Genomic DNA, 25,724 nt, shown 5'->3' with positions numbered 1-25,724 from the left:
CAACAGGGCGGAGCAAGCAGCTATGGCTGCTCCCCAGCCCTGCCCTAAGATGCCCCGCGTCTCAGTGTCCCAGTAATCGCTGCAAGCACCTCTGAGAGAAAGCCGCCTTTGAGTTCTGCCCAATGCCAGACAGTCCAGTTTCTCCCCGTATGAGTCTGGGTCCCCAGAGACTCACCCGGAACTGGAGTTCAGAGCAGTCGGGAGCTTGAGACTTCCTCCTGATTGAAAAAGATAACTGTGTCCTCAGTTTCCAGCCCTCTCCACATGCGCCATGTCCTCAGCTGCCAGCCCTCTCCACGTGCGCTGCGTCCTCAGTAGCCAGCCCTTTTGGCATGTGCCTCCGTACCTCTTCACTTTACTTCCGCACCTCCTCTGAGTCTCAGTGTGCTTTTCTCTTTCCTTCTAGTTGTAGAATTTCCACTCAGCCAGCCTTCCTGTGGTTCTGGATGATGTCCGTTTTGTGTTTTAGTTGTATTTTTGAAGTGGTTGTGCAAGGCAGCAATTTCTGGTGTTCACCTATGCCGCCATCTTGGTTTCTCTTCTCTTCCTTGATCTTTCTAACTCTCTCTGTAAAGTATTCAGCTTTGATGCTAGAAGGATAATGAGTTAATGATAGTAATACATGTAAAAGAACAGATAAGAGAAAAATATAATACCTTGGATTACAATAATCAAATTTTAAACATGAAAACTGTCCCATAGTAGACTTTGTATGTGAATGCAGTGTACTTTTACATCAGATATAGGTAACCTCTGATAAACTAAAGTATTTTATGTTAATCCTTGCCCAAGGATATTTTTCCATTGATTTTTAGGGAGAGTGGAAGAGAGGGGGAAAGACAGAGAGAAACATCAATGTGAGAGAAACATAACAATTGGTTGCCTCCTGCATGATCCTGAACCAGGGCCCAGGCCAGGGAGGAACCTGCAACCATGGTACATGCCCTTGACCAGAATCGAACCCAGGATTCTTTGATCTGCAGGCCAACGCTCTATCCACTGAGTCAAACTGTAAAGGGCTGGAAAACTCAATGATTTAGTCAAAATTTCTACCTGGTTTATGGTGCTCTGGTTTGCATTGGCTTTGATTGGCCAAAATCTCTGTGGAGCTGCATTTTATATCTTCAATGTCAACTGCATGCTTGGTAGTAGGATCTAGAAAGAAAAGGAAGGAAGTCTATTTTCAGCCAAAGTACCAGTATAATAAACTAGTGGCTTGGTGCACGGATTCGTGCACATTGAAAGGAAATTAATTAGAAGAAATATTTTAATATCGCTATTTGCCATTTTTCTATAATTGAAGTGTCAGAGATAAAAGAAAATTAGTAAAATGCATATGAAAATAATATATAAATTGTTTAATAAACAATAACATGATATAACAGACATGATATAAAAACAAAAACATGATATAAAAGCAACAAAAACATGATATAAAAACAAAAACATGATATAAAAATATCAAAAACATGATATAAAAACAAAAACATGATATAAAAGCAACAAAAACATGATATAAAAACAAAAACATGATATAAAAGCAACAATGCTTGACTAATTTCCCTTGTGATGAAGTATTTACAACTTTAACTGTAACGTCACACGCTCTTCGAACTCGAGAGAAAGCAACATATAACTGACCATGTCCGAAAACGGGTTCAGCTAGGAATATTCCTACTCTGCCTATTCTTAGAGTTTGTCCTTGTGATTTATTAATAGTCATTGCAAATGCTAACATCATGGGAAAATTGTCTTCAAATTAATTTAAATGGGAGGCCAGTGTCAGACGGGGACAAATCAATTCTTGGAATCAGAACAACCTCTCCTTCCGCAGATTCTGTTAATACTTCAGCTTCGATTATGTTAGGTCGCAATCTTTTGATAATAAATCTAGTACCATTACTAAGACCCCATTTACTATTAAGATTTCTCAGTAGCATGATGATTGCACCTACTTTCAATTTTAATTTATGACATGGCATTCTTGAATAATACTATTAAGAAATTCGATGGGAAAATTTTTCTTTTCGGCATCATCCATTGAATAGATGGAATCATCACTCAAATGGTATGTTGTGCCAATAATTGGTCTTCAGATACATTCTGTTGATGACGCTGGCTTCTTTCGGCTTCAGAGGTACATTGTGCCAATAGTTGCTCTTCAGACATATTCTATTGACGATGCAGCTTTCTTTCAGCTTCAGAATGTCAATAAAAACAACCAAATTCACGATCGACAATGACAGATTGAAACACATGCATGCAATTGGTGCCAGTGAGAGCTTTATATGTATCGCGCATGTGTGAGTCAACATTTATTTTTAAATTGCCAGTGCACGTCATATGTACCGGCCGGTCTGTTGGTCGAACGGACATACGGTCAGTCACCATGCCTTTTATATATATAGATGTTTTGTAATCTTTTTCATTCCTCTATAGCAGTGCCTCTTTCTTACTTATTCACCATCAGAGCCAAGGAAATGCTGGGAGCATAATACCACAGTCATCCAATAAAGTTGCTTGTCCTTTACCATTAGTATGCATAGATTTGTGTCCTGCTGAAAAGCCCATGGCCACCCTGCATTCTGAGCTCTGCTATATTGTCAAGTTTGGGTATAAATTTTATTTACATACTCAGGTTGACTTTTCATTCCCTTGCTTTGACTTGTAGGCTGATTAGTAATTCCCTCAATTTAGTTTTGTCTGCAGAATTCCTTCAAGTCTGTGGTCTATGGATAGCAAGCAACCCTATTCTCAATGGATATTACAAATCCTCCTTCACTCCTCTAATATTCTATGTCTTTCATAATTTCAACTGAAATTTATGAGAGGGGAGTTAAATATTTGGGCTCAAGTTGTGTTAAAAAGAATTCAACAACATGTACCAAGTCTAACTGAGATGAAACCATCTAAGTTTTAGGTTATGAGTTTCTCTGTACTTAACTAAAGTTAGCACATAAGTTGTTAGTGCTTTGTCATTTTATATAAGAAAACAACTAAAAAAGTAGGACAGTCATAGGTATCTTAGCTTTATTAGTATAATTATCTTGAAATGGTCAGATGAATTTCAGAGACATTTTAAGCTTGCAAGCATATAAAGAGAAAGATGAGAAAAGAGTCTCATCAATAATTCTGAGATTTTGCCATACAACCTGCAGAATCTTTTTTAAAAATCTGGAGGTTGAGAAAAAAGTTTAATGAACAAGAATTTTTATAACAAACATTAAGTAGTTTTTATAAGTAATAAAATTTTAAATTAATCTTCACCTCTTTTGAAAAGCTTTTCATATTCATTTTCATCTTCATAAGTTATTATTTCTGGCACTAAGTGTAATGACTCCTTCAGTTCTGAAGGTGATGGAATACCAACTTCTTGATCAAGGTTTGGAGCTATTAATTCACACTCAGAAAACACTGATGGCTGAAATGATATATAAGTAAAACAAATTTTTAGTTAGGTTTTGCAAATAAAGATTTCTGAATTCATAAAGTTATATTTGTTTAATTGATGTAACAAATTTTAAACCAAACCCACCCTCAAAAATTGTAATACTATGCATATCTTTAAAAAATAGAAGTGTAGCAGCCAAAAATATATTCTGCTACATAATAAGCAATGTTCTGAGTAATGTCTTGTATGGTCACTGATTATATTAGTGATGTACAATATCCATAGAGGCAGGAATGTCTTCTTTTGGGCTAATACATTTAAAAAATTCTAAATTTTTAAATTAGAACATGATCACTTAATGTCCTATACCAGGTTTAATGATTAAAATAATTGGGAGCGGTTTTAAAATTCTCTATAACTGGGTTACACACCAGACCAATGAAGTCAGAATATATGTGGGTAGGACCCAGACTTCAGTATGTTATTAAAATTCCCCAAGTAATTCCAATGTGTTGCCAAAGTTTAGAACTACTACCTTAGAAGTAAGTTTGATTTCTTAGCTGACATGCATTCAACCCATTATCAAGTCTTTTTAATTTGATAATAGTAGATGGTCAAGGTATATTACTAAAATTTTTTAAAGTGTGCTTTACTATTTCTGTAAAAATATTAATGAAAGTACTATAGCTTCATTTAAACCTACTGTATCTTCTAGTTTCTCCTGACAAAAGTTCTCTTTATCCACATAAAAATCTTCTTTCATAAGATCTTTCAAATCTCCTTGAAAAGAGAAACATTCCCTTAACAAAAAATAAAACATTAAATTAGTGTTTACTAATAGCAAGTTACATGTAATAAAATGTAGCCAAAAATGATAGACAATAATTAAAATTAGAGTTGAAGTACAATGATAAAATATTATTATTGGTAACATGTAGACTTGTGAGCATACAAAGAATATTTTCTCCTCTTACAAATATTTATAACACTGTGCAACTAAGTACCTGAAAAAATCAGCATCTGTGAAGATCTGTTCTTTGAAATCTAAAAGGGGGTCCTTTATCAAAAACAGTTTCAGCCTACTCAACAGAGTATCCAAGGTTGGTAGATAACTTTTATAGGTCATCAAATTATTTGTGAAAATTATCTCTTCATCATCAAAAAACAAATCTGAAAGGAAATAAGAAATATAAAAGAATAAGAAAAAAATCTGAAAGTTATACCAAAGGATCTAGTTACTATAGTGAGCCATTAGATAAAGTTGGGGTTTTCAAACACATGTTTAAGTCTTTAATTCTTCATTGTACTCTGCATATAAAGCATGCAGCATAGTACTAGTAAGTAGGTAAAAGCTCAATAAATTTTAATATTATTTCGTACACTGAGTAGTAACCAAATATCCTAAAAGAGTTATAATAGCTTTTAATTTTTCAACAAAATTAGTTTAATCAATGGAGGAAAAGCTCTTGTGCCATGATTTAACATAGCCATGAATAGCCTAAATAAAATTGTAAAGGAATGAAAGCACTTGACTTTTAAAAAATCCTCACCTGAAGTTATTTTTCCATTGATTCTTACAGAGAGTGGAAGAGACAGAGAGAGAAACATTGATGTGAGAGTCTCTTGTATACACCCTGACAAGGGCTGAGAATCGAGCCTATAACCAAGGCATATGCCCTTGACCGAAATCGAACCTGGGACCTTTCAGTCCATGGGCTGACACTCTATCCACTGAGCCAAACCAGCCAGGTCACAGCATTTGACTTTTGATGACTAGTCTTTTCTTCTCTGCATCAGTTTGCCTCTTAAAGTCCCCAGTTCATCCCCAGAGACTCTGACAGGAACTAGTAGGAAATGGAGATGGTCTGCAAAGCCTACAAGTGAGGCCAACTTTGATTCTAGCACTCTAAAGTTGTCAAGCATGTTGCTATAAAATTAGATACAATGAAAAAGTTATATAGTTAAGTATCTATGTGAGAAGTGTGATGTATCTTACATATTACTGCTAACAATTAATTGCTGGAATACATTTCTGTTCTCTGTCCCCATCCTACCATGTTTGTGTTACTTTAGAATCTTAGCTAATTGTCTCAGGGCTTTAACGGTTTCTGAACCTGGCCCCATTCTTCAAAAACTCTTGAGTGGAAAGAGAAAAAGGAAAATGTAAGCTCAGATGAGGAACTACTCAGAAAGCCAAGCTCCCCAAAGCAAAGGGCACCTTGAAGGGGAGCAATGGTCCCTTGTCCTGGCACTGGTGTTTCAGTTAAGTAACATTAGAATGGCATGAGAGAGGGAGCACGGAGTCATGTCTCCCATGACCAACCATATCATTGGTATGCTTGTGCTTAATAAATATGTAATGTAGAGCAGTGGGGACCATCCCTTTGACTGCTGCTAACTTCAAGTGTCAAAAGAGAACCAGTTAGCCCTGGCTGGTTTCGTTCATTGTATAGAGCTTCGGCCTGTGGATTGAAGGGTTCTGGGTTCGATTCTGGTCAGGGGCACATGCCTGGGTTGTGGGCTCAATCCCCAGTAGGGGGCGTGCACAAGGGAGCCAATCAATGATTCTCTCTCCTTCTCCCTTCCTCTATGAAATCAATAAAAATATATTTTTTTTTAAAAAAAGAGGGAACAAGTTATATAAACTAGCTTCCTAAAAGATTGTTTATCTAAACCTGTTATGTTCCTGACAATCTTGTGGGCAAAAAAATGTGAGCTTCCCATTACACACCAAAGAAAACTAGCTATTGGTTCCATGTCTAAGCATATCTGAGAAAATTTAAAGATGGTTCATTCTGTAAATATTAATAAAGTTATATTAATAGCAAAAACCCAAACAGCACTTGTTTATATCCCTATTTTCACATTCCACTTTCAAACACAGACCTTCTAGCCATCTTTCCTTCCTGATATCTCTGGAAGTCCACCAGGACATTCTTCCTTTTTAGATGCAGCCACTAGATGGCAGCAAACACCACAATTAATGTTCTTTATAACTACAAAGGTAGTTTTTTGTATTTAACCAAGGGTGCTATTTCTTTATATATATATTTTTTTTTAAAAATATATTTTATTGATTTTTTACAGAGAGGAAGGGAGAGGTATAGAGAGTTAGAAACATCGATGAGAGAGAAACATCAATCAGCTGCCTCCTGCACACCTCCTACTGGGGATGTACTCGCAACCAAGGTACATGCCCTTGACCAGAATCAAACCTGGGACCTTTCAGTCCACAGGCTGACGCTCTATCCACTGAGCCAAACCAGTTAGGGCTATTTCTTTATATTCTTATGCCTATACAGCATTCCCTTGAGTTCTTACTTATTACTGTAACTCTATTATATGAACCAACACAAATATGAGACTATTTTCCTCTATTGTAGAAGAGTGTTTAAACTCTTAAGAAAAAAAATTTGCTAGTTAATTATGAAAAGAAGCAGAAAAAAAGAGGTCTACGAATAGGAAAGAAGATAAATTTATTCTTTGCAGAAGATAATTTTTGTCCACTTAAAAACCCCAACATAACAGAATGAAAACAAATAAAGAAATTCACTAAGGTGCTGCTAAAAGTTATAAAATCAATACATACAAAAACCTAGTAAAAAAGACTAATGGAAAAACTAATTCATAATGGCTATAAATATATTAATATTGAGGGAAAACATAACAAAAATGTGCAGAAAGTATATGGAGGAATCATTAAACTTTAATGAGGATAATTTTTTAAAAACTTAAAGAAAAGGTAAGATAAACCCTTTCCTGGCTAAAAAGACGATAGTAAAATTTCTACAAAGTCCCAATAACATTAAATTTCTCAAGAGGTCTGTTTTGGAACCTGGAAAAGTGGTTATAAAGTAAATCTGAGGCACTAAGCACCAGTAATTATTAAAGTGCAAGTAGAAAATATTGCATTTTTTGCCCATCACATTGTGTAAATATATTATTACAACATCAGTAATAATATATCCAGTGATGATAAGGTTGGTGTACACAGGGTATTCTCATACCATACTAGTGAACATATAGCTAAAAAATATACTTATATCAAATAATTCCATTTCCAAGGATTCACTTTAAAAAGGAAATAATTAAAAATGGAAACACATTTGAAATTAAAGACATTAGTGTTCTCAAATGTATGAATCATAAATAAGATTAAAAACTGCCCATAATAAAAAACCAGGTTTTTGAGGAAATCTTAGTATATGGTGAACTATTCCCTAGATAATGTTAACATTTAAAAATACTGTAACACATATACAGCATGATCACAATAGTAAAACAATTTATGTTTAGATTAAGGACTATAACTTTTTAGTAAAGAGACATTCTATATATTTAAGATGTAGATATCTTAATAGTTGTAGAAAAATGTAGTAAAATTCAATCCTCATTCAAGGTCAAATGCTCTTAGCAAACTTAGAACAAAAAGAAGCTTCCCCAACCCAATAAAGTAAATTCTCTAACATTTCACCATTTAGAACAATGTAAATATTAAAAATGATTCATTTAAAATGACGTAAACAATGAAATGATATTTACATCATTTTTAATGGCGAAAAGTTAAAGGACTTCCTTTTTGTCAGAAACAAGAAAGGGTCTTGTTTTTCTCTGCTTTTGTTGAACAATGTACTGGAAGTTTCAGTCAGCACAGCGAGACAAAGAAAGTTATAAATGTTGTAAAGGAAGAAACAGATGGCCAACGAAATCACTATCTCAAAGAGTTATCTGTACTCCCATGTTCACTGCAGCATTCATTATGGCCAAGGTATGGAGCAACCTAAGTGTTCGTTGACAGAGATGGATAAAGAAAATGTGGTGTATATGTATACACAAGGGAATATTGTTCAGCCTTACAAAGAAGGAAATATAATGAAATAGGACCCCTAATAAATATAGGATATGAATAATTCATATGTATTTAAAAATATTTATTTTTCAATTACAGTTGATATTCAATATTATATTAGTGTCATATATATAGCATAGTGGTTAGACATTTATATAACTTACAAAGTAATCATCCCCCACCATAAGTCTAGTACTCACCTGGCACCATACATAGTTAATACAATATTATTGACTCTATGGAAATATAGGGATATACTGTACTTTACATCCCCTTGACTTTTTTGTAACTGCCAATTTGTACTTAATCCCTTCACTTTTTCCAACCCTGCTCCCATCTGGCAACTATAAGTTTGTTCTCTGTATCTATGAGTCTGTTGCTTTGGGAAACTCAATCATATTTTCATTCAGTGAATCATAAAGAAGATTCTAATTCTTGCAGACAGTAGCTATTATAAAATTTGCCAATAATAGCTTCTAGTTTGCCACATTAATAATAGCTATGTTTGGGTAGTCTGTTATTTTTTACAAACCATCTCTTTATATGTACATATAGTAGTATATTATTTGATCCCCACAAAAATTTTATAAGAAATTAGAAGAATACATTAAAAGAAAGAAATTATAGAAGAAAATTGAAAACCATGACATTTTAAATAACTGTCCCAAACTTGTACCACTTTTTAAGGGTGGGTTTGGACTCTGGTCAAAGCTTCTGATTCTAAATTCAGGCTCTTCCTACTATACCATGCGTTGAAGTTTAATCTTTAATGCAATCACTCTCTCTCTTCTGAAACTATAAGAGGGATTTAACACACCTATTTGCCAATACTAAAAACTTATACACAATTTATCTATCTACATAAAAACAGCAGTAAATCAATCAATTTATTTTCCATACTCAAACTATAGCGTATCTTAAATGATAATACCAATCTATAATAATAAAAGTGTAATATGCTAATTAGACTGGAGGTCCTTCGGGACAAAGCCGGGGCTGCGAGGGAAGCCCTGGTCCTGCATGCCAGAGGGAAGCTGGTGCCAGCAGCCTGGGGAAGGAAGGCCTACTCTTGCACGAATTCTGTGCATCGGGTCTCTAGTTATATAAAAGAGCTTTAAATTTTTTCACTTAAAAAGGGAATAGGCTTCCATACTAGGAAGGTAGATCTTAGCAAGTTATTATGAGGCTGGAAGAATTCAGCACCCTTTAATATTATGAAAGATTTGAGACATATTTGGGATAAAATATAATTTTAATTATTACTTTTGGTAAATTTGTAAAAACTGGGCAAATTTCCTGACATAATACTGAAATTATTCCATCTCTACTTTGAATTATGGTTTCACATATGTGATAACATTGAAAATCTTTAGGATATTTTAGAAAATAAAAACATCACTTAATAATCTACTAATTTAATATTATACCAGATTGCTGTTATCAGATCCATACCCAGATGCTAATATTATTACAGCAATATGCTGTGAGCACGGTATGATCAAATCTCTCAGGCTATTTTGAGGCCCAACACACTTAAACTCCAAAAACCTAACTTACAATAAGGGGATTAATATAAAAGGGTAAATATTTCCCTAATGTGGCACAGCTTAGAACAGTGATGGCGAACCTATGACACGCGTGTCAGAGGTGACACGTGAATGGTGAAGAGCAGGTGCCAGTAAGGGTCCTTTTGCTGTCAATGGCCTAACTAACTCCTTGTGGTCTCATTCCAGATGAATTTCCAGTTGCTTGACCATGTTTCCTTGCAGTATCTCCCCCTGGGAAGATGCTGCCACCATCCAACTGGACTGAAAGCCTGAGACCAGAAGAAACCCTCTCAGCCACTCCTTGCCTTCACAGTTGAGACAGCAGTCTATGCTCATCACCCGCCCCCCTCCCCTCAGCAATAAAGGCCACTTCTGTACCCTCCTGTGTGACTCGTTGCATTCCTTCCAGTTGGGATTTGGGGAGGGAGGTGCTACTAGGGCAGCAGAGATCTGGGTCAAGAACTGGAAGGGCCCTAGCTGGTTTGGCTCAGTGGTTAGAGTGTCGGCCTGGGGACTGAAGGGTCCCAGGTTTGCTTCTGGTCAAGGGCACATGCCCGGGTGGTGGGCTCGATCTCCGGTGGGGGGCGTGCATGAGACAGCCGATCAGTGATTCTCTCTCATCATTGATGTTTCAGTCTCTCTCTCTCACTATCTCCCCCTTCCTCTCTGAAATCAATAAAAATATATTTTTAAAAAAGACCTGGAAGGGACATCTGTGACTATCCAGCCCAAATTCTTGTTTTACAAATAGGGATACTGAGGCACAGAGGGCAAGAAACTGACCTAAAGTCACACAGCCAGTCTGTGGCAGTGGTAGGACGCTTGCTTCATCTATTCACATTCAGCCGGTATACAGTAGCACTTACTCTGGACTAGGAAGGCAGTGGAAATGGGACAGTCACATTCTGGGCACTAACCCACCTGGTGCTTTTCTTCATTCCCGGTCAGGGACCCTGAGAGGACTTGTGGAGAATCAGGGGATACCTGGTCTGACTGGACTCAGGAGCTCAGAGGCCTGGGCCACGTACCGGCCTGCCCACCCATGTCTTTGGAAGGGCGAGGGCTCCACTGGAGCCGAGATCTCTTCAAGCAGTGCCTGAGAGCGCCCAAGGTCTCCAGCCCCCAGAGCTCACCCATCTCTCCTATTGCCACCCCTGAGAGCCTGTGAGCCCACCTGGCAAGCTGCACAAAAGCCCTGCCTGCCTGGTGAGGCCAGGGCTCCAGTGGTGTTCCATTGTCCCATGGAGTCCAGCTCCTCTCTCCACCCAAGGCCCCTCCATTCATGCCCCAGAACTCAGCTGTCCCCAGGCTGCGCCTGGCCGTGGTTGAGACAGTATCATTGCGTATGCTACGACCACCACACAGGGGACCTCATGAATTCCTCACCACACCTTATACCAAAACACCCTTCTTATCCCCATTTGACTGGGCAGCAACCAATCTGAGTCAGTGGCAAGCCTTTGTCCACGCTGTTCCATCCACCTGGGCACCTTTCCTTCCCCAGCTCCCCTGGCTAAATTCTCCTCAGCTGCAAGACTCTGCTCAGGCAAGTGGGGGCCTCCCCTCAATGCTCCCTAAAAAAGACACTGTGCTTCCCAACTTACAGGTCCAACCAAGTTCCCTGGTCATCACTGTCCAGTTCAGAGAGGGTGTTCAGGACGCGTTAGTTCTCATTGCCATGGTTCTCACCTTCTTACTCAATTCAACTGTCTGCCCCATGAGCCTGTGACAGCGGTTCTCAACCTGTGGGTCCCGACCCCTTTGGCAGTCGAATGACCCTTTCACCGGGGTCGCCTAAGACCATCCTGCATATCAGATATTTACATTATGATTCATAACAGTAGCAACATTACAGTTATGAAGTAGCAACGAAAATAATTTTATGGTTGGGTCACAACATGAGGAACTGTATTTAAAGGGCCAGAAGGTTGAGAACCACTGTCTAAGGCAGTGATGGCGAACCTATGACACGCTTGTCAGAGGTGACACGCGAACTCATTTTTTTTGGTTGATTTTTCTTTGTTAAATGGCATTTAAATATATAAAATAAATATCAAAAATATAAGTCTTTTGTTTACTATGGTTGCAAATATCAAAAAATTTCTATATGTGACACGGCACCAGAGTTAAGTTAGGGTTTTTCAAAATGCTGACACGCCGAGCTCAAAAGGTTCGCCATCACTGGCTTAGAATTATAATTTTGCAGATGGATATTTTCAATAAAATAAAAATTTTAATCTAATAAAACAAAATTCACTGGGATAAATCTGAATATTAGTAAGAAATATTTTAAAACAATAGAAACAAATGTTTTACCTTGGTTCTGTGCTTGAAATGCTGGACATTTTTCTGAACAGCTAACAGGTGTAAAGACTTCAGTGTAGTCCTTCTGTGTGTGTAAGATGGCTTCATCGACTTCAATTGGGGAGTTTGGGTTTGAACTTGGAACAATTTCTTCAAATTCACAGTTAATCTGAGTCATCATTCCTGTAACTGTTTTTCTATGACATTGTAAAATTACTGATTTTATGTATGTTCTATTTTAAAACATTTTTGTTAACAAATAGCATATATTCACTGTAGGAAAAAACACACCAAATTTCAACAGATACAGAGAAAAATTACCCATAGCCCCACCACTCAAGAAATAAATTTAAAAATTACGTATTTTTGTAGTTACTTTTAATATTTTTATTATATACACTAGAGGCCCGGTGCACAAAATTCATGCATGGGTAAGGTCCCTAGTCCTGGCCCACAATGAGGGCTTATCTGTGGGGTGATTAGGGGGGTGATCGGGGGCCCCCACTGGCACCCACCTTGGCTGCCCTGGCGCTGCCCCCTCACCGGTCCCACCCCTGCTGCCACCACCAGTCAGGGCCTGTGGGCTGGGGGCAGCTCCTGCATTGAGTGTCTGCCCCTTGGTGGTCAGTGAGCATCATAGCAACTCGTCGTTCCACTGTTCAGTCGATTTGCATATTAGGCTTTTATTATATAGGACTAGAGGCCCAGTGCACAAAAATTCATGCAAGAGTGGGCCTTCCTTCCTCCAGCTGCCGGCACTGGCTTCCCTCTGACACCCAGGACCCGGGCTTCCGTCCTCAGGCTGCAGGCAGGCACCCGGGACCCGGGCCAGCTTCCCTTCGGCCTGGCTTTGTCAGAAAGGATGTCTGGTCTAATTAGCATATTACCCTTTTATTATTATAGATATTTACTAGTATTATTGACAATATTACAGATGTCTCCCATTCCCCCCTTTTTACCCTTCACCACCCTATTGTCTGTGTCCATGGGCTATGTTGAATATTTCTAAACCAAAGTGGATTCATGTACATAGTATTCTGTAATCTGTTCTTCTGCTAAACAGTAAAGCATGAGTACATTTATATGTCAATCAATGTATATTTACTTCATTTTTGAATGGATGAACAGGATCCAATTATATTGGTAAATCATAATTTATTCAACCAGTTCCCTGTTGTTGAAAACTTAAATTTTCTTAATTGTTTTGCTATTATAATGCAAGGAATATCTTTGTGTACTTGTCTAATTGTTTTCTCAAGATACGCATGGCAAAAAATGCCCATATATATTAAGACACAGTATGCCAACAAATTAGTAAAAGTAAAATAATTGAGGCCTTACAATCAATATTAAGAAGTAACAAAAATAGAAACAAGAAACAAAGAGAGGTGAGACAGAGGAAAAGCAAGATTTAGGAAATCTAGGTAGTGCTAATGATGAGGATTTTATTCTTAAGTTCCATTAGCAGTGGCTCCTGAATCATTTTCTCTGTACCTACTGCTCAATTTTGCTGTGAACCAAAACCTACTATAAAAAATAGAGTCTATTAAAAAATTAAATTTTACTGCATGAGACAAAAATTGAACTCAATAGTGGCTTAAACACACACAAAATGTCTGGAGATTTGAAGTTCATGGCTAGCAAGGCAATTCTACAATTGGTCAGGGACTGAGGCCCCTTCTGTTCGACTGCCATGCCTAGATTTAATTCTTGTCAGTATGGTCCAAGGTGGTTGCTGGAACCAGTCATTACATCTGTATTCCAGCATCAGGAAGGAGAAAACTGAAGGAGAAAAACATGCCATTTCCTTTTAAGGACATTCCCCAGAAATCGCAAAAGCCTCTTTTGCTTCTATCCCACTGCGAAGAACTTGGTCAAATGGCTAGGTCTGGCTACAGGGAGGTTGAGAAATGTAAATCTTATTCTAGGTGGTGCCATAGGTTCAACCTGCTTTGCCATGGACTATATATTGGTACTGCAAAATGAATGGAAGGTCAGATATGATGGGGTGTCCATTCCTGTAGGGCCTCTCATTTCTCTCACACATGAGTCTTTGGTTTGAGCCAGGGTAGCCTGATCATTGCTTTTGCTAAGCACTTATATCATATTCCTGCTTCTGTGCCTTCAGACATGCTGTTTCCTTTGCCTGAAATGCTTCCAAGTAGTTTTCTCCTTCAATGTCCAGCTCAAGCTCAATTCCTACTTCTTTGTGAAGCTGATCTCTCTTGCTTATAAATGCACAGCCCTACCAATCTTACCCACAGAGTGAAGAGATCATCTTATATCTTGTTACTCAACATAGGATGGGTGCGAGCCCACAGCATGTACAGTGGGGCCGGGATGAGCAGGAGTGGCAGGTAGGAGCTGCAGGTGGTGTTGGATTGCAAGTTTCGGACCAATCCCTGCAGGCCACCCAGAGGGACCCCACCCATGCACGAATTCGTGCACTGGGCCTCTAGTAATAAATAACATTTTGACAAGGTATGTTAGAAAACAGCCTTACATCTATAGGAGAAAAGACTGTTTTTAATATAAAGAATTTTCTATATACACTTTCTACACAAAGCATATTTATTGAATAAAAGCATAATAATATTTGCTTTATTTCTGTCTATCTTTGTAACACAAATGCATAGAGAACAGTTAATATATGATAAATGAAGGAAGGATAAAAAGAGGATATAAGTCACTTCTATTAACCTCACTTTTGTGGTCAGATTAAGGCTTTTTCTTCTGATAAAAGAAGATCTGGCCGAACCGGTTTGGCTCAGTGGATAGAGCATTGGCCTGCGGACTCGGGGGTCCCAGGTTCGATTCCGGTCGAGGGCATGTACCTTGGTTGCGGGCACATCCCCACTGGGGGGCGTGCAGGAGGCAGCTGATCAATCTCTCTCATCGATGTTTTTGGCTCTCTATCCCTCTCCCTTCTTTTCTGTAAAAAATCAATAAAATATATTAAAAAAAAAAAAAAAGAAGATCTGCCTGAGCTGGTTTGGCTCAGTGGATAGAGCATTGGTCTCGGGTTCGATTCTGGTCAAGGGCTTGGTTGCAGGCTCCTCTCCAATTGATGTATTTCTCTCACATCGATGTTTCTCTCTGTCTTTCCCTCTCTCAAAGATCAATGGAAAAATATCCTCGGTGAGGATTAACAACCAAAAATAAAAAAGGAAGAAGATATGTGAGGATATAAAGGAAAGGATCTTCTCTCTTTGGTTGTCTTGAGGACTTACTGTTTAACTTCTAGATGTAAAAGGAAAATTTGAGGTAAGGACACATACTTTTCATGGAATTCCTCCCCAATGAGGCTTGCTTTCCATTGGTCCAAGATTGAGCTATCTGTCATTCCCCAAACTGAAACAGCTGAGACTAGAAAGGAGAATGGTAAACATTAGCTTTCAGAATTTTCTTTTACACTTAATACAAGGAAGCCCAACATTCAACTTTTACATTAGGTTGTTACCTTTGTTTGTTCATCATGTAGTTTCCCCCTAAGTTATACCAGATTCCAAATATTCAAACAATTATTCTCATTACTACGACCCCCACCCTCACCCAAATCCCTCAATTACAGTCAGAACAATATCACCAGAAGATACCATCCTATTTTTACAGCCTCTCTTTTGCTTATACAGCACTATCCTCCCAGGTCGTGCTGTTCAACAGCTCATATTACTCCTCATAAAGCCTTTATTAACCATTCCAACTCACTCTAATGTATTCGCCATGAAGGGCAGTAATATTGTCAGCAGTACTCCCTCTGGTACTTAATCATATTCAGTCACATATTAAAATTGTATGTATCTATACTTGTCTCCCAAGTTAGACCCTTGGTTCCTTAAGGACAGGAGCTGTGTCATATACTGATATCAAATAAAGCAACTGAGTAAAGGAAGAGTCAAATGACCTGTATCTTACTACCAGTGTTACTTCTTACTAGTTTTGTTATCTTGAACAAATCACTCAACATTTGAGTCTGTGCCTCACTGAAAAAATATGAAAGTTTAGTGGAAATCTTTTATGCAGAGTACAAGTTCTAGAATCACTCTGCCTGGTTTTTAATACTTGTACTGGTACTTATTAACTATATGACCTTGGGTAAATCTCTTAGCCTCTTTGTACCTCAGTTTCCTTATCTACAAATTAGAAATAGTAATGGCTTTTTCATAGTGTTTTTATAAAAATTAAATGTGATGAGACATTAAATGTAATTTGCTTTAGAACAGTACCTGAAATATTATAAGAGCCTAATAAATTTTGAGTGTTAATATTTTTTAAAAGATGAAAAGGAAAATAAGTAGGAAGAAATTATAAACTCATTTTTTCCCTTCTGCACTTTTAGAAAAACAGTTTGATAAAAGCTATTGCAACCCGATTGAGACCTTCAATCCATTGACCCTTCCATTTTTCTTGTGTTCATCCTCTCTCATATCCTCACTTTCTTTCTCAGTTTAGGTTCCATGGCAGCCCCATTACCACTTCCTTGAAAGACTTCAGTTGCCTCTTTTTCTCTTGTACTAACTTACAAGGTCTTCCCCAACTCTCCACTTTGTGTAAGTGCTCTAGAGCAGCTGAAAATTATTGGAGGAAAAGTCTCCCAGCCATGCCAAATGAACTCATTTGAAATTATGATCACAAATTTCAAAAGGGCATCCAATGTTGACAGATGATAATAACATAACTTCCTAATAAAACTGGCTTTCTCATTTTTGAAGACAACTAACTATTTAACACTTTTCCCTTTGAATTTTCAATACTCATTCCCTTACCAACTCTGTCTATGGCCTTGCTTCAACATAGAAAATTGATATAAATCAAGAACCACCTTGTCTTTCACCACCAGCTCTACCATCTCAGTGGCTTAGTCCCTACAAACCCTGCCTTCCTATCCATCACAATGGAAGAACTACCCTACCTCTTCATACCAACTCCTCCAATTGTGCTCTTGATACTACCCCCTTTTATTAAGTTATCCTTTTTTCTTTCCTACATCATTCTTTTCTCTCTTTTTACCAAGATAATTTCCACTGGCAAATATTTTATAGTCTCTTTCCTTATCACACACATATTTTTTAAATCACACATTAAAAAAACAACAAGAAAACAAAAACATGCTCTTTACCTCACTTCTCCCTTTTCTACTTTACTTCATAGCAAAATTCCTCAGAAGAGTTGTCTGTCTTTACCACCTCACATCCACTTCTCATTCTCTTCTCAGCATACTCTAATTAGGCTTTCTTACCCAATATTCTAGTGAAATCTCTCTTACCGAGGTCAGCAATGCCCTAAATTTAGTCAAGCTAATGGTCAACTCACTATCATCATTTTACTTGACCTTTTAACAGGGACCAATGTTTTCGACTACTTCTCCTTTCTTGAAACACCTTCTTCTTTAGAGTTCTACACCACCACACTTATTTGGGTTTCCTTTCTCACTTGTCTTCTTAAGTGATTCCTCTTTCTTTATCAGCCTTTTAACTGTTGGAATGTTCCAAGGCTCTGTCCTAGGCTCTCTGTTCCATCTATACCAGGGGTCCTCAAACTTTTTAAACAGGGGCCCAGTTCACTGTCCCTTAGACCGTTGGAGGGCTGGACTATAGTTTAAAAAAAAAACTATGAACAAATTCCTATGCACACTGCACATATCTTATTTTGAAGTAAAAAAACAAAACGGGAACAAATACATTTGTATTTGCATGTGGCCCGCTGGCCGTAGTTTGAGGACCCCTGATCTATACTCATGCTTTCAGTGATGTCATCTAGTTCCATGAGTTTATGTGCAATTTACATAACAATGACTCCAATCTGAAGCTCTAGCTGTGCTCAAGATTAATATAATCAATTGCCTTCTTGATGTCTCCATTTAGATGCCTAATAGGCATTTTAATCTGGTGAAAGCAGAGCTATTAATTGCAGCCTATGAGATACAAATTGGCTTCCCTATGAGCCTTTTCCTATCTTAGGAAATAGCACTGCCATCCACCCAGTTGCTCAGGTCTGAAACCTAAAAGAAATTTTTGAATCTTACACTTTTTTAACCCTCACACTGTGGGTTAGACTTCTAAAGTAAACCCATTTTCAACGACTTCTCACATATCCATTATGATAAGCTAGTCCAAGCCACCATCATCTTTTATGTATAGATTCACCTGATAGTCTAGATCAGTGATGGCGAACCTTTTGAGCTCGGCGTGTCAGCATTTTGAAAAACCCTAACTTAACTCTGGTGCCGTGTCACATATAGAAATTTTTTGATATTTGCAACCATAGTAAAACAAAGATTTATATTTTTGATATTTATTTTATATATTTAAATGCCATTTAACAAAGAAAACTCAACCAAAAAAATGAGTTCGCGTGTCACCTCTGACACGCGTGTCATAGGTTCACCATCACTGGTCTAGATTCTGAACCACTTAAAATAACTTTTAGATTGACTCTCCTGTCTTCAACTCTTGCCTCCCAATCACTATCCCTTCCATCCTCTAGACAACTAGAATAATTTTTCTAAAGCTTAAATCAGGTTATGTCACTCCCTGTCCTAAAACTGTTCAATGACTTACTACATTAGCCGTACTATAAACAAACTCCATATTATGAGCTTCAAAGCCTTATATCTTTTAGAAACTGCCTACTTCTCAGATCTCCATTTTCATGAGCCAGTCACAATGGCCTAATTTTCTGGTCCTTACACACATCAAGTTTATCCCTAGTCAGGAACTTTACATTTGCTTGAAAGGCTTCTCTCCATCTTTTTATGGTTACTGCTTTTTCATCATTCTGATCTCAACTCAAATGTCCACCTCTTCATAGAAGTCCTTCCCTAATCATATTCAGAAATAGCACTCTCTACTCCTAAAATTTCATATCACATTAACTATTGTCTTATCTTTTATTCATTTCTAGAATAAGCTTTTCAATTCCTTAGCTTGCCACCCAAATAAAAAAGTTCAATGTGTTTTATTTAATAAGAAAAGCACTGTATTTTCTTAATTTACTGTGCTGAACTCTAAAATAATTTTTAAAATAGATTATTAAGAAATAAAAGTAAAACATACCTCTTGTCCATGGCCTCCTAAATTTATGATCAGTAACTTCTGCATAATAATTTCCATCTTGATATAAACATGAAGGGATTCGAAGCAATAAAGCATCTCTGCAAAATTTCTTTCTAACTACATTCTATGTAAGAAAGCAAGATTATAAAATATTTTAATATATTAAACATATTTATCAATATTCAGAATATTAAAATTCTCTATTCTTTAAAATATATGGTTTTTAAAAAAAATCCCCAGATAACCACTACTTTAAAAAAAAAATATATATATATGTTTTTATTTATTTCAGAGAGAGGGACAAAGAGATAGAAACATCAATGAGGGAGAAACATTGATTGGCTGCCTCCTGCACGTCCCCTACTGGGGATCGAACCTGCAACCCAGGCACGTGCCCTGACCTGGAACTGAACCAGTGAGTTCCTGGTGCATGGGATGATGCTCAACCAACTGAGCGACACCAGCCAGGCTAAATGTATGTTATTTTTATTTAAAGGTAATATATGCTCATTATAAAATATAAAATAACACAGAACCACATACTGAAAAAATCAAGGTCCCTGGTAATATCAGTAATAGTTTGGTATTGTTTCCCACAGTCTTTTTTTCCAGGTTAGGCCAAAATGTGTGTGTGTGTGTGTGTGTGTGTGTGTGTGTGTGTGTGTGGTGTGTCTGACAAAAAAATGGGATCACATCATTTATATACCATTTAGCAATGTGGTTTTTTTCACTTAGTAAAACATAGCTGTCTTAATATTTTTCTTCTATGTCTTTGCATTATTTCACTTGTGAGAACCATCAAATGTTTTTCTAATTTTAAAAACTCTAATAAATAAAGCTCGTTCTTTAAAAGAATGTTAAATCAGCTAAGCAAACTTGTAAATCGAAGTTCTCTATAATTCCATTCTGCCTTTACTTTCCTGTTTTATCTCCCATTACTCTCTAATACTAACGGTTCTCTTTAAATAGACTTGTCTCCTTATTACCTCCCTTAACATTTAGCAGTCACTTCCTTACCAGGCACACCATGGTTATTGTTTGCCTCTGAAAAATGCCCCACTACTCTACTCTAGCTATCAACAACCTATTCGTCTTTCAAGGCTTGTCTTAAGCAATAGCTCCTCTACGAAGCCATCCCTCAATGATTCTCAACTTCCCACAGAGTTCATTATTTTAGGAAGTTGAACAAATGATTGTTTTGTGCATAATTCCCCAAGAGTTTTATGTTTGCTGAAGGTGTTAAAACATATTAAATAACAGATCGTCATTATCCAAGAATAAATGGTACAAAGAAAAGATCAGTTAAAGTAATTTACATGAGAATCAAAGGTTCACAGTAAGAAGGAAAAACAGCTTGATTGGTACTTTATCTAAAAAACAAACAAACTTATAAAAAATTAAATTTTATACCTAACAAAATTTTGTTTATAATTAGTTTATAATTGTAATAGTTTTGTCACAATTCCCCCACAAACTGTATTAAGTGATGATATGCATGATATTAGTCATTACTTCACCTTTGTTCATAAAAAGATATTTTTAGAAAGTATTTGAGGATTTAGTCAAATTTTCCCAAGGTATCTCTGACTCTGATATTCAAACCATTCTCTTCTTTTTGTTTGTTAACTGATCTAATTTTGCAAGATCCTCATTTGATAATAGGTTTACCTGCTTTTGAGTAGTTCTTCAACACTGTTTTCATGAATTCTACAAAATCCTGCATTTTTTGTAAGAGTTACCATTTATTAGTATCATATTTGTACTGTATTTGAACAAGAAATTAAGATACTATGGGCAAGATTAAAGTTTGAAGATGTTTGAGTATAGACTAATTTTGCAAGTGGCCAATCCTATATAATAAAAGGGTAATATGCAAACTGACCCTAACAGCAGAACGACTGGGAATGACTGGTCACTATGACACACATGACCACCAGGGGGCAGACGCTCAATGCAGGAGCTGCCCCCTGGTGGTCAGTGCGCTCCCACATGGGGAGCTCTGCTCAGCCACAAGCCAGGCTGATGGCTGCCAGTACAACGGTGGTGGTGGGAGCCTCTCCCGCCTCCTCAGCAGCGCTAAGGATGTCCAACTGCAGCTTAGGTCTGCTCCCTGCTGGCAAGTGGACATCCCCTGAGGGCTGCCGGGCTGCCAGAGGGATGTCTGACTGCCAGCTTGGGCCCAATCCCCCAGGGAGCGGGCCTAAGCCAGCAGGTGGACATCCTCCGAGGGGGCCCAGACCGCAAGAGGGCATAGGCCAGGCTGGGGGACCCCCCCCCCCAAGGGCGCAAATTTTGGGGCACCAGGCCTCTAGTCCTATATAATAAAAGGGTAATATGCAAACTGACCCTAACAGCAGAACGACTGGGAATGACTGGTCACTATGACACACATGACCCCCAGGGGGCAGATGCTCCAACTGGTAGGTTAGCTTGCTGCTGGGGTCCGGCCGATCGGGACTGGCCAAGATGGGCTGGACACACCCTTGAGCCCTTCCGTGGTCCCTCCCCAGCTCTGATTGTGCACCAGTGGGGTCCCTCGGCCTGGCCTGCGCCCTCTCACAATCTGGGACCCCTCGGGGGATGTCGGAGAGTCAGTTTCGGCCTGATCTCTGCTGGCCAGGCCAAGGGACCCCACTGGTGCACAAATCTGTGTACTGGGTTTCTAGTATATTCATAAATATATTTGTATAACAATGATCTCTGATTCCTTACTACATATATGTTATAATGACACATTTGCCTCCCTCACTTATGAAGGAGTGATAAAACCTGAAGATGCCTTTATTTTCTGTAAAATGTAACACAATTTTGGTTATATTGGAATAATTTTTTTTCTGGTAGATGGGGTCAAGGTTATAAAAAAAACCCAAAAATTTAACTTGTGAATTAAGATCATAAGAACAGTGAACTGTTGTATGACAAGTACTCCAGTTAGTTCTTAACAATGTGCCTTGGTTGACTCTCAGCTTTGTACAAACTATTTGACTTCTCTAGACATTAGTTTCCTAACCTTTAAAATTGTAAAACCTTTATAATAATAGTATCTACCTCAAGTAGTTATGATGATCAAATGACATAATCTATCACAAGAGCAAATGATCAAATGATATAACCCATCAAACAAACAATGTACCTGGCCCACAGTAAGTGGTCAATACTGTTATTTTATCATAAAGATAACTGAGATTGCCTTTCCCTCCCCCTCCTTTCAAAAAAGATTACTCAAGATTATTCATAAAAGCAGCCCAAACTTGCCAAGTTTCCTTTTTTTTCACTAAGAGTTTTAATTTCATGTTATATTGTCAATTATTTTTCCCAAACTGCCATTTTTAAGGTATATTAAAAGTAAAAAGTAATTTTAAATAAATCCCAAAGCAACTAGACTGAGGATGAATCCAAGGACAACTGCAAAATTATCATAATCATGTTGTGAATGCAGATAGCACTTTTTATATCACAATTCTTAGTAAAAAGGTGGTGACCCAGTAACACCCTACCTCGTATAAATAGTCTATTGCACGATATTTGAATATTGAAAACATTTCTTCTTCCTTTCAAAGCAGTACAAATTTCAACATCTGGAAAAAGAAAAATGAAATTAAATGCTGGTAAAATAGCGAAGCCAGGAACAGACAAATCATTCTTAATCACAAAACTTTAGTCATTCATTAAAAAAAAAGGCTCTGAGTGATAAAAAAATTAATTATGAACATAATACTTATTAAAGACTTATAGCTAATATATAAATATGTTGATATAAAATCTTTCACATTGTTGAATTCACTCAACTTCTAGTTGGGAGATCGAAATATATTTAATGTGATCATTTTGTTGCAAAAGAGGCTAGAGTTTACAAAATTGATAGAGTAGTTTTCTCAGGATAACCATATTTCTTAAGTGACTTTAAAATTGAATAACCAAGGGCAAAACTGTGCTGAAGCAGTGGAGTAGGATTTGGGAAATTCTGCTGTCTTAGAAAATAAAAAGCCTGCCTTGGCTGGTGTGGCTCAATTGGTTGGGTGTTTTCCCATGCACCATAGGGCTGCCAGTTCAGTTCCCAGTCAGGGCACATGCCCAGGTTGTGGTCTCAGTCCCCTGTAGGGGGCCTGCAGCAGGCAGCCAATTGATGTTTCCCTCTTATATGGATGTTTCTCTTTCTCCCTCATCCTTCCTCTGTCTCTAAAAAGCAATAAACATGCCCAGCCAGTGTGGCTCCATGGTTGAGCATCAACCTATGAACCAGGAGATCACAGTTTGATTCCTGGTCAGGGCACATGCCCAGGTTGTGGGCTTGGTCCCCAGTGTGGGGCATGCAGAAGGTAGCTAATCAATTATTCTCTCTTATCATTGACTAGAGGCTCAATGCACGAAATTTGTGCAAGAGGCTCAGCCCTCGCAGCCCTGGCTTCATCCAGAAGGTCATCTGGAAGAAAGTCTGGAAGGTTGTTCAACGTCTGGTCTAATTAGCATATTATGCTTTTATTATTATAGATGCTTCTATCTCTCTCTCATCCTTCCTCTCTGAAATCAATAAAACTACATTAAACAAAAGTTAAAAATGAACTCTACCTAGTTTATCCATTCAGTTTATTGTTAATATTTACCTTAAATTTTCCTTCCTTGAACTTCTAAATTTTCCAGTATGTCTATTTTAGATTCATCATGCCCATTGACTACCTTAAACAATAATTACTGTTGTATTGAACTTAATCATTTAAACTCATCTAAATATATAGTACTTAAATTAAGACACCATGTTATATACACTCATAGAATTCCTTTAATCTGCAATTTAATTTTATTGCATTCCAGATATTGGAATCCATCTTATAGTGGTGGATGAATAGGAAGATAAATAGGCCTTATTTCTAAAACCAAAGACAAGGGGGGGGGGGGAAATAAGCAAAATCATGGTTAGAGAAAATGTATTTTAAAATAGCCAACTTCTGAACAGCAGCAGTTCTGAAATATTTTTCCTGACCTGTTTTTAAATATTTTATTTCTCCTGTGCTACCTACTGACCTGCATTTATTGAGCCAAAATGGAAATACAAATAATTAGGCCAGGTGCTTATGCTCCAGGTGGAAAAGTACGGTTTCCCAAGATTTTTCCTTCCCAGCTTTACTGAGGTGTAATTGACAAATTAAAAAATGTATATATGCCCACCTGGCATGGCTCCGTGGTTGAGCACGGACCTATGAACCAGGAGGTCAGGGTTTGATTCTGGCCAGGGCACAGCCGGGTGTGCAGACTCAAGGCCAGTAGGGGGCGTGCAAGACTGCAAGACGCAGCCAACCAATGATTCTCTCTCATCGTTATTTCTCTCTCATCTCTCCCTTCCTCTCTGAAATCGATAAAAATATATTTAAAAAATAAAAACTGCATATATTTAAAGTGTACATATATACAATGCACGTAATTTCCGAGATTATGTAAGACCACCCACAGGTGAGTGTGAATCTCCTCCCACTAGCCTAAAGCATCAGATTTCTCCCCTTCCTCACGCCGTCACAGAAAAACGACACTTTCAGTAAAATCGCGGAAGAGCAATTCGAAATTTCAATATTCAATGCTTTCTCACATTGTGTAAACTATGCAACTTCTAGTTAGTGGGTTGAAGCCCTATTGGCTTTTCTGTGCCCTTCACATCCTCCGTTCCCGCCGAATGAGGTGAGGGGACGCTGGTTCTGAGGCCCTGTGACTTATTTAAACAGTCCCATAAACCTGTTTTCCAGGGATTTCAGAGCTGCCATCCCGACCTTTCCTTCTCCTCACATCAAGAACACTCTCCCTCCCTTCTCCCTCCAGCCTCTCTGACCTTTTACGGAGGTTAAAACAGCTTCCCACCGACATTCACCTTCGCTGGAGAAAATGTCCGCCCACAGCACCTGTGACCTCTGACCCTGATCTCAGCGTCCCCATTGGCCAGCCCGGCCAGAACAGGCCCGCCCCTCAGGCTCCGGCACTTCCGGAAGCGGTTGCTCCTTCCTGGTGTTCCCAGGCTTGAGGAGGCCACCAGAGGGCGGGACCTGGTCAGCGCCGAGGTCCTCCGGGGTGAGCAAAATCCAGGTCACACCGAGCAAAGGCGGGGGAAGGTGGAGAAGGTGGTGGAAGCCACGGGGTGCCAGATGGGGAAGGTCCAGGAGACCTGGCGGAGGAGCCTGAGTTTCTTTCATAGCGGCCACGCCACCGTTACGCTATAATCCTGGGCAAATGCGACAGGTCCGGGAGGAGGGCCAGGGCAGAAGCCTTCCAGAGGTGAAATTCAGAGGATCTGGCAACCAAACAGATTTAGGGAAAGAGCAAGCAAAAGGGTGGAGGCCAGCGTGACTCAGGTGTCTGGCTAGGTGTTGGCTGGGCCTTGATGGCGGAAGAACATGTGAGGAGCGGTCAGAAGTTAGAATTGGGGCCTCGGGATTGTATACCTTGACTGATAGCCACGCCCTCACTCGCACACTCATTGGGGAATCCTTAGACCCATCTGATAAGAAAAAGATTTGTTCCTTTCTCTGGGTTTCTTAACTCCTGCCTTTCTTTCCATAACATAGCCAGACATGACATTTTTTCCCAGGAGATTG

The 25,724-nt window shown here is 38.4% G+C and overlaps 1 protein-coding gene across 1 annotated transcript in view; it reads right to left on the bottom strand.

The window, feature by feature from the left end:
- The window catches only part of LOC102256854 (chromosome unknown open reading frame, human C9orf84), a 65,595-nt gene extending 40,609 nt beyond the window's left edge, over positions 1–24,986 (bottom strand). The window contains exons 1-9 of the mRNA XM_014534390.1: positions 24,965–24,986; positions 22,644–22,724; positions 19,147–19,270; positions 15,370–15,457; positions 12,104–12,288; positions 4,396–4,561; positions 4,095–4,191; positions 3,268–3,421; positions 1,054–1,155 (exon numbers count right to left, since the gene is read on the bottom strand). Of these exons, the coding sequence (XP_014389876.1) occupies positions 1,054–1,155; positions 3,268–3,421; positions 4,095–4,191; positions 4,396–4,561; positions 12,104–12,288; positions 15,370–15,457; positions 19,147–19,270; positions 22,644–22,688 (961 nt within the window). The 5' untranslated portion in view covers positions 22,689–22,724; positions 24,965–24,986. The remainder of the gene's footprint in view (positions 1–1,053; positions 1,156–3,267; positions 3,422–4,094; positions 4,192–4,395; positions 4,562–12,103; positions 12,289–15,369; positions 15,458–19,146; positions 19,271–22,643; positions 22,725–24,964) is intronic.
- Between the last annotated feature and the right edge of the window lie 738 nt (positions 24,987–25,724).

The sequence above is a fragment of the Myotis brandtii genome, unplaced genomic scaffold, assembly GCF_000412655.1.
Source record: "Myotis brandtii unplaced genomic scaffold, ASM41265v1 scaffold13, whole genome shotgun sequence".
NCBI lineage: Eukaryota > Metazoa > Chordata > Mammalia > Chiroptera > Vespertilionidae > Myotis > Myotis brandtii.
This window is presented reverse-complemented; position numbering and strand designations above follow the sequence as displayed.